The sequence below is a fragment of the Thamnophis elegans genome, chromosome 4 (assembly GCF_009769535.1).
Source record: "Thamnophis elegans isolate rThaEle1 chromosome 4, rThaEle1.pri, whole genome shotgun sequence".
NCBI lineage: Eukaryota > Metazoa > Chordata > Lepidosauria > Squamata > Colubridae > Thamnophis > Thamnophis elegans.
Window position 1 is genome coordinate 70,607,055 of NC_045544.1, and position 9,334 is coordinate 70,616,388.

At 39.1% G+C, this 9,334-nt stretch overlaps 1 protein-coding gene across 1 annotated transcript; it reads right to left on the minus strand.

The window, feature by feature from the left end:
- Positions 1 to 4,723: 4,723 nt before the first annotated feature.
- On the minus strand, positions 4,724 to 8,631 carry MAP1LC3C (microtubule associated protein 1 light chain 3 gamma). Its single transcript, XM_032217147.1, has 4 exons — positions 8,135 to 8,631; positions 7,728 to 7,783; positions 7,388 to 7,494; positions 4,724 to 5,277 (listed from the first exon to the last, which is right to left on the minus strand). The coding sequence occupies exons 1-4, from the start codon at positions 8,193 to 8,195 to the stop codon at positions 5,070 to 5,072; spliced, it is 432 nt and encodes a 143-aa protein (XP_032073038.1). The 5' UTR covers positions 8,196 to 8,631; the 3' UTR covers positions 4,724 to 5,069.
- Positions 8,632 to 9,334: the final 703 nt, after the last annotated feature.

Below are 9,334 nucleotides of genomic sequence, written 5' to 3' on the forward strand. Positions count from 1 at the left end.
AGTCAATATACAATACCCTAAGTGCTATTGCTATTAGCAGCTGACAAGATGTTTGTTCTTTAGCATAGAAAGGGCTTGTAACAGATTCCGGGGGGTTGTTTTTAGTTCCTCTATGCTATTCTAGTAACTATTTTCTACTCCTTTTTGCACCTGACTCAAAAAATATTTGGCTAGCTATCAAGGTCATTGCCTTCCAACTGAAGTAATCTGTAGCTAAATTGCTTGCTGTTTCATTCTGTACTAAGGTTTATAAACAGAATAGCCCTATTGATCAATCAACTGGGGTAATCTCTAAGGCAATTTCTTCATCATAGCAGGTACTTGAAGAATACCATGAGGAGAAAATAGAACAGTAATCTTTTGCATGGAAGGACTATGGAAACAAAGTAGAGAAGGGCCCTCGGTGCTCTCTGAGATTGCTTGTTTTCTTACAGATGTTTCATTACCCAAATTAGGTCACATTATCAGTGAAAGACTAGGCCAGTGACTAGCACTGTTGATGTTATCTAGATTGGGTAATGAAACATCTGCAAATAAACAAGCAAGGTCAGAGAGCACCAAGGACCGCCTCATGTCAATCTTGAGCTATACATATTCTCCTTTATTAGAGAGTGAGAGAATATGGTTGAGATAGTTTACTTTTGTGACATGGGCATAATTAAATATATTATTGAGGGATATTATAATTTTATCATAAATATATCATAAATCATATTTCAAATTAAAATACATTATATTCTGCCAGAGTCTCAAAAACCAAGTTGTGTGCTATCTGCATTTCCTTTGGGGGGAAATGCACAGGTGTTCTCATTCGCTCCTTTGACCTAGTTATAACTTTGATCACTAAATGAAAGGTAGTCAAGGATTACCTGCATTCAAAAAGCTCCTATAACAGTTCAATTTTATGGGTTTTTTTTTTAATAGGGTTATCAACAAGTCTTTTTTTCTTCATTTAACAACTCTCTATGTACAGCCGAGTACACACTGAAACTCTGTGTCTAAAAAAACCTATTTGAATATATCCGTACAGATTCTATTTTAAAACAATGACTAAATGTACACATTATGTCATTTCGGTCTCCTCCTCTCCTCCTCCAACACACTCTGTACAATTTAGTTTTATATTCCATGTGACTTGAAGAATTCAGAATTTGAAAGTTTTTCACTTGGTCTTGTAATCTATAGTAGAATTGGAAGAGCTAATTCCTATGCTGTTGTTGCACATACAATATGATATCTCCCCTGATAATATTGCTACTGATGGGGTTGTGCTTTATATACAGAGTATGTTATTGCCCATCCCTGAAAATATTTTATTTTCACTGATCTGTACCAATTCCCAGCAATTTTCAATGTAGTCATCAAATAAATTAGAATAATATTTTATTATAGCATACTAGAAATAAAAATATAATTCTATAAAAGTATTCAAATCAAAAGAATCAAAATAAATGAACAAATTTATGGCAGCATTACATATTTCAAAGGTTCTCTGTTTTCAGTGGTTTATGAGAAATTAGTTACGTGAAAGCTAAGTGAATTTAAAATATTTTTAGAAGCCAACAGAACATTAGCACAACTACTGAAGTTTCTGCATGGTTTTCAAAGGCTGAACATATATATCATCATTCACGTTTTCTAAAATAGTCACAACATGCATATGGAAAGCATGGGATGTCTATTACAAAGTTGCATTCTTCATTTTTCTAATTTTCCAACTGATGCCCCTGCTCCTTCCCTTTTAAAAATGGCAATACATCTAGACATTTTGGCAGCTGTGATAATTTAAATAGGAAAAGATAACAATTTGTACCAGGCTTAGATTATTCTTTTTCCTACATTTCCAATAGAATTCAATCACCTATTTAGATTCATTAATCATTGGTTTTCAGTTCCTGTGCTGAACACTCCAATTTTTCAGTAATTAACGACTACTGATTGTAGAAAATAAGTCATCTCTAAGTTGAATATAGTGTTAGAGTACCAATGCTCAACTAAATTTGGATTTGGAAACACACCAGTGCTTTCTCTTTCAACTGCATGTAATCCTACCTTCTTATAAGGATATAAGTTATAAGTATATGGTGTAAGCATGTAAAGATACACTGCTAATGGTATGGCGTTTTCGGTTTCATCAGGGACAACAAGAACTCCAAAGTCCCTTCCAACTCTGTTATTCTATTAAGACATTCATTCATTCATTTATATTCTGTATGTATTGTCCAGTTCCTTAATACCCCAGCTTTCAAGCTAGCTTCCCACATGTAATAAAACCCAGTATTTACATAAAATTTTTATAGAATGTTGTTTTCCCCAAGATTCATACAGCCTCTGCTTTGTTGGGGTTTCAAAGGGCCCTGAAGACCTCATTCATCGACCAGGCCTTTGGAAAGCATAATCAAAGAACCCTCTTCCCCATGCACACTTCCCCCCCCCCTTGTTCCCATCACGCTTATACATTTTTGCCATCTTTATTTTTTTGGGGGGAGGGGGAGAATTCTTATTTTAAATGTTAACCATTTATAAACCATCCAAAGTAATTAAGTTGGCCACCATATATATTTAACAAATTATTAATGTATCATTAGAACCTATTAATTTGTAATACATTTAATACTGTACATGTCATTTTGGAAGTCTCAAGAAATTTCAGACCAGAGTCCTTTAGTTACATAATGTTTAATTTTTCTCCAGTTCATTCTTTTCATAATGAAACCACAATATTTCAGTCTTTTACTCTCAAGAAAGAAGAGCAAATCATTTCAAAAATAGTACAGTTAATACCTTGAACATACTATTTGACTCTCTTTGAGAAAAAGAAGAAAAACATATTGCAGACTGTTGCAAGTGAGAAATCCCTTTAAGGGCAATTATGTATTAGCTACTCTGTGGCATCCTATTTTACACACATTCTTGCAGCAATTCTAATGATTTTGAATGTTGGTCTTGCCAAACAGATATTGCCTTAAATGCCATAATGGCTAAACTCTCTTTTAATTGAACAAAAAGCAGCTTGTGTCACAAAATAACAAAAAGGCATATAAGAAAATACATGTAAAAATGTGCACCCCTCCTGCAGGCACAGCCATAAATATGGACTAGACAAAAACATTTACTTTAATGAAACTGTGTCATCTTGTTAAAGCAGAAATGCATGTCATTTTTAGAAATGCACAAAAAGTTGTTGAACTACTCGTATATAAAGGATATCGAGGGAAACACAATTTTAAAGGATAGAGTTATTGTTCTAATTTTTTTTCAACAAATACATATCTATTTTCACTTCACAAAAAAGCATCAAGTATAACTGGATAAAATATTCTTAAATTAGGTTAGGGTAGCAGCCTCCAACCTTTTGGGCACCAGGAACTGGCTTGGTGGAGAAAAGTTTTTCCACCGACCAGAGGAAGCATGGTTTTGTGTGCTGCCTGTATCCCACTGATGGAGCTTTGCTTGTTTGCACCGCCCAGGGGTTGGGGACCCCTGGGTTAGGATCTTTACATGTGAGCCGGGACTTGTCCATCAAATAAAGCTTTGTGTCTTACCAGATCAACAATTTTGTTCACTTTACAACCAATGACTCCTCAAAACCACTATTTTGGACATGAAATTTATCTGTCTTCCTGTCTACGTTGGAAGGAAAACTCACAATATTTTCTGGGGTGAATACCAGCAACTCTGCAGTTTGTTCCTTCCAAAACTCTTCCAAGATTTCCAAGTCATTTGGGCAGTGAGAGGCTACCAACAGGATTTTAACTTGGGGGGCAACCTTAAGACAGTTCTACTGAGATAGATTTTTCTTAAGTATGGCATTGATAGAAGAGTCTCAAAGACATGGTTTTATTAGCTGGCTTTAGACTAAGTAGCTTGTAATCCTGGTGCACTTTATGAAATACAACATATGACTCTACAGCACACACATACATACACAATTACACATGCATATTCACCCACACAGCTCATCTTTATACTATAATCTTATCTTCAATCAAAGTTAAAGCTCAGAGCAGAGATCAAAAGGCAAGAACACAGCCTTGTGATAAGGCTACTGTTCTAGCTTCTGGAGTTGCTGCCTCAGCACCAACGCTGAGTTAGTCACATACAAGTTAAACAATTGCGAGATGCCATATAGGAATTTGCGTTCCTATTTAAGTGGCTATGTTCTTGCATTACTTGACACAGTCATCACCACCCCCAACAGAACTCACTTACTAATTTTTAGCAATTGATATCTGAGGAATGTGTGTGTGCAATAATGTTCTCTGAAGGGCTGATGATTACATGCCATCAAGTTGTTGTCAACTCTTGGTGACCATATAGATTTTTTTTATGATACTCTGTTCCTAATCTGGTCCCTCAGGAACTCTGATGGTACACTCATTGTTACGGTAACTGAATCTATCTACCTTGCTGCTGGTTGTCCTCTTTCCTTTCTCCTTTCCCAACGTTAGAGTCCATTATATTACACCATATTAGTTTCAATTCTACAAGCCGCTTGTGTGTAGTTGTCACTATTCTGTAAAGGGAGCGACTTCTAGTCTGTGTAAAGACATCGTCCTGCAAAATTTACGGTGCCATCCTACTCATCAGCAATATTCCTCTTGAAGGAAGAAAGCAAATGGCTTTGATAAAAGCAGACAATATAAAAGTCAGCGCTGGCTCAGCCTTGCAATGTTCAGCTAACTATGACAGCTTGCTACTCTCTAGTGCACATGTTATTCTCTGTTAAGCAGACAATTTGTGTCCAGGTCATTTAACTTGGTTATAAAATTTCATCGTTTTCATTCATTTCCAATTATGGCAACACTTTTTTAAGCAGATACATGATTTAAGGGTAGCATATCACTACTAACGTCTTTGGCTGGCAAGGAGCCAAATTATGAAACTATGTGTCTATTTCATTTGTTTGGGATGGTTTATCCCACTCCTCAGTTCTTTAGTTGGGTCTTGCCAACTCCTGGGCCATTAATTTTGCAGAAGAGCCCGCGTTAGACAGAGCACCTTTCATCTTCAAGTAATCTGAATGATGTACAGCTCACTGTTCAGCCATGCTGTCACCAAGTGAAGACTTATCTTTTTAGGAGATATTCCTTGCATTTTACTTTGGAAGTAGTTAGACCTCCAAACATCTCTTGGGAAGCATATGTCATGTATACAAATCCATCTTCATCTTTGTAGTCTTGGTATACTTCGGCCAAAGTTAAAGACATACTGGCTAAACTCTTGTTGTTTATCAGCAAGTAGAAAGCTTGGGTAGCACTCAATGCCATTCTGCTTCTGGATTAACAAAGAAAACAGACATTCTTCTAAAATATGCAAACTCCTTCAGAGTAGATAGACAGTAGATTAGCTACATACATGGTCAAGTGCAAAGTTGCCACCAGAAAATGGTATATTGTACTTTGAAAAAGGGTTAAGGAAGAAGATGGATTTTTAAGTTGTCCAGACTATCCAACATGCATTCCATTTTTCTGGGATAAGCTTTATAGTGTTCAGTGTAGCTTTTTACATTTATCATTAACGTTAGTATTTATTTATTTTTTGTGCCATCAAGTCGGTTTTTGATGCCTTGTGACTGCCTGCAGTTTTTTGGCAAGGTTTTTCAAAAGTGGTATGCTTTTGCCTTCTTCCTAGACAGCAACTGGCACTAAAGTCACCCAGCTGCCTCTGTGCCTAAAACATAATTAGAACTCACAGGCTCCTGGTTTCTAGCTGGATGCCTTAACCACTGCACCAAATTGGCTCTCAGATATTTATTTAGCTTGCGTGTTATTAAGGCATTTATTTAGGGGTTTAGATTCCATAGTGAGGGTGGTACAGGAAAGTTACAAACAGCAAAGATAATTCAACTTGTTCCTAGAGTGTAGACTAGGAGATGTTAACGGTGGAGTTCCTTGCCATTTCACACTAATTTTAGCTAATTTTATTTGGCTGATTAAATGCACACTACTTTTTTGTGTAGTCACAAAGCAATAAGCATATTATTTTTTTAAAATGTAGTGTGCTTCTTAATCAAAACTTTTAAATATTTTTTATAATTCCAAGAATCATACTCCTGTAGGCAGAATTGGATGAGTGAAGATTAAATATTCTGAGCACTATTTGGGAAATTCTAATGGGTAGCACATATTGGATAAGTCTATGACCTTGAAAATGGCAGTTAATGAACATTCCAAGTTTCTGTAATCTCACTTTGTATGTACTGCTTTATTTCACTTGGCTATAAGAGATTCTAATCAATTTTGAGATCAGCAATAGTCATAGGAGCTTAAAGAGTTCTTGAAGCAGTAGAGCTGAGATAAAAATAATGTTATGCAATGAATTCTGCAGATCTGAAGTTTTTTTGGATTTATACTTTAAGTGCCCTTGCCAGCTCATAGTAAGCAGTTTTTAAAATGAAGGAAAATTTAAAAGTAAATTACTAGATGGAATGAATAAAGGTAAAGGTTCCCCTCGCACATATGTGCTAGTTGTTCCTGACTCTGGGGGGCAGTGTTCATCTCTGTTTCAAAGCCGAAGAGCCAGTGTTGTCCGAAGACGTCTCCGTGGTCATGTGGCCGGCATGACTAAACGCCGAAGGAGCATGGAGCGCTGTTATCTTCCCACCAAAGGTGGTTCTTGTTTTTCTACTTGCATTTTTAGGTGCTTTGGAACTGCTAGGTTGGTTGAAGCTGGGACAAGTAATAGGAGCTCACTCTGTTACGCGGTGCTAGGGATTCAAACTGCAGAACTTTCTGATAGACAAGCTCAGCGTCTTAGCTACTGATGCTATGTCCCATTTTTCCAAATAAAAAATTCATAGTTACATCCTGGATTCTGAAGAATAAAATGTCAGTATTTATTCTGAGATATGCACATGCATTTAGGATAGCTTTTCCTAAAGCATTACTTTTCCTATACTTTGGGCTGATGTCGATATTGGAATTGAAAGCTGAACATGTCTGGACTGCATAGGACTGGGGAAAACTAGCTGAGAATAAAAATAGATTGAAATGAATTTAAAGCACAACGGTATAGATTTAAAAAAATAAATCTTGGTCATCTGTTGTATCAAACTCTTCTTGGATGGTTGAAACAATCTAGGAACTTTAAAAAAAACAGAGGAGGAAAAAAAGACAGGACTGTATTAATCTAGCCTAGTTTTCTCACCATACCTTTGTGCAAATAATGAGGAATACTTTGCAAAAGGACTCAAAGGACTGAACCTCATCAAAGCAATGGAAGAAAAGTCACAGAAAGGTGTTGGGTAACAGAAGCCATACTATTTGCAAAGTTCCCAAGTTTTCTTAGAAGCCCTGTAGCAAAAATAGACAGGCCAGGGGGTGTGCGCACAGAAGCACTGACAGCCGACAAATAATAAATAGCCTATCTGTGGCTTGCTACATACCTAATGATGGTTATAAACTGTGTCATAGTTAACTCTTGTGGTACAAGAAACTTTGTTTTGTCCAACAGGGGGAGGTATTTTTCTTTCTGATATCTTTCAACAATTACCTGGTTCAAAAAGAAGAAAGCACAACATGTTTAAAAGCAGTGGACATGCTACCAGTGGAAGCATCTACTACTATCAGCAGGAGACAATCCTAAACAGACTTCTTGTTATCTACAGAAGGTAATGATACCACTGGCCAAGAAAACCTGCCCTGAGTCAGGTACACTTAAAAAACAACAACAGAAACTAGGCAAATGTTAGGAGTATTTAGCAGAGAAGAGAAAGGGAGGCTTACTGGAACTTTTGTCGGGAACTTCCCACGAATGCCTGCTACTTCTTCCACTCGGGTGGCTGTGAAAATAAAATGACAAGAAAGATCCATTAGTTTTCACCTAACGGGGGCGTGGAGGTGAAAAACCTCGACTCCCAAGGTAGCAGGTAGCGGACTGCAAGACGGTCAACCCTGCAAAGCCGAGCTGCCCCCACGCAGGTCAGATCGCCGGATCGCCTTTTCTTTCCAAAGAGCGGTGGAAAAGCCGGCGCCCGGCTGTGCTTTCAGCAACCCCGTCCCCGATCCCAGAGCAGTCCGTCCGTCCCACGGAGATTAGCGGTTTCCGCCAGAATTCAGGGGAAATAAGGCGCCAGCCTGATTTCCCAACCAATCGCCTCGTACGTAGGGTAAGCCCACTTTCCGCCGCTTACCAAAACTTTTCCTTTGCTTAAACGGCCTGACGGGCTGGCAGTTCTGCTGTAAAGGTTGCATTTCCCCCAGCTTTGCAAAGAGCCTGCTTAGAAAAACACCCACTGCGGCCCCGCGACAGCTGCTCTCCGGACTGTACAGCCGGGGCAGAAGAGCCCCCTTTTTAACTAACGGCTTGCGACATCCACGTCACTCGTTGCCCCGAGGCGTCGCCCCCCCTCCTCCCCCTCTCCCCCCTCCCCGCGGACGGTCTGGCCGAGACCCAAACGGGAAAAGTGGGTGTTGGAGACAAAAAAGAAAAAAAAGAAATAACGTGCGGGACACGAGGGCCTGCAAGGTGGCAAGTCACAGCCTTTCTCTGGTCCAGAGTAGCCCACGCGCAATCTTCGTGTCCCTGCAGAGCTCGGGCGGGGGCGGGGGGATTCGCTGTGGAAGAAAACTATTCGCTAGTAAGAACGATTTGCCGTTGTGGTTCCCCCACCCCGGAGTGGAGGATCTCTAGACCGTCTTTCCTTGCTCTGGGAACGAATCCTGTCCACTCTGCTGCCGGGAAGTACTTTATGGTGAGGTAAACATCAAGATGAGCGCCTGACCCCCTTGAGATGACTTGACCATAAGCCTTATGACTTCCCTTCTCTAGTTACAGTGGGATAAATCAGCTGTTTGGGGAATGATGGTGACTTTAGTCAGTTCATCTCCCGAATGTTAGGATGGCACCCGGAGTATCTGTTTGTTGCTGTTGACGGCAAAACCATTTCCACCCGTTTCGGGGGAACCCAACTATGGATAGGTTTAACTGGGTAATAGTCTCTCACAGCTGGGTAACCCGGGGTCATAAAAATAACGTTTATTTGAAAGGAAATAGCTATTTGTCTCACAAGATTCCTACCAGAGCTGTATTGTTCAGGGGGGCTGTAATTTCATCCGTTGTGGCTGCAGTCCTAGCTGCATTGCTAAAATTCAGGTTAATTATAGCGCTTGTTCTGTTCTGAGGAAAGCCCCCTTGAGTCCAGTGGCACAGCAAAGAAATACAGGATTGCACCCTTAATCATTGGCAGTCCTTGACAAGCAGGTAATTTCTTAGCTGTTACCTAGTGCATTTCATTACCAGGTAGGTTTTGCCAGATGTTAGCCAATCTTCAATTTCACCTCCTTTACAGTATATTGTTAAACTTCTTGGCAACGAATGGGTGTAGACCAGT

What these genes read in the sequence shown, in the direction of transcription:
- MAP1LC3C (XM_032217147.1), bottom strand. Translation starts at nt 8,195, where the DNA reads ATGCAACCTTTACAGCAGAACTGCCAGCCCGTCAGGCCGTTTAAGCAA. An exon ending in TAAGCAAAGGAAAAGTTTTG is followed by an intron (nt 7,784 to 8,134) that starts GTAAGCGGCGGA and finishes TTATTTTCACAG; the next exon opens with CCACCCGAGTGGAAGAAGTA. An exon ending in AGTTCCCGACAAAAGTTCCA is followed by an intron (nt 7,495 to 7,727) that starts GTAAGCCTCCCT and finishes TTTTTGAACCAG; the next exon opens with GTAATTGTTGAAAGATATCA.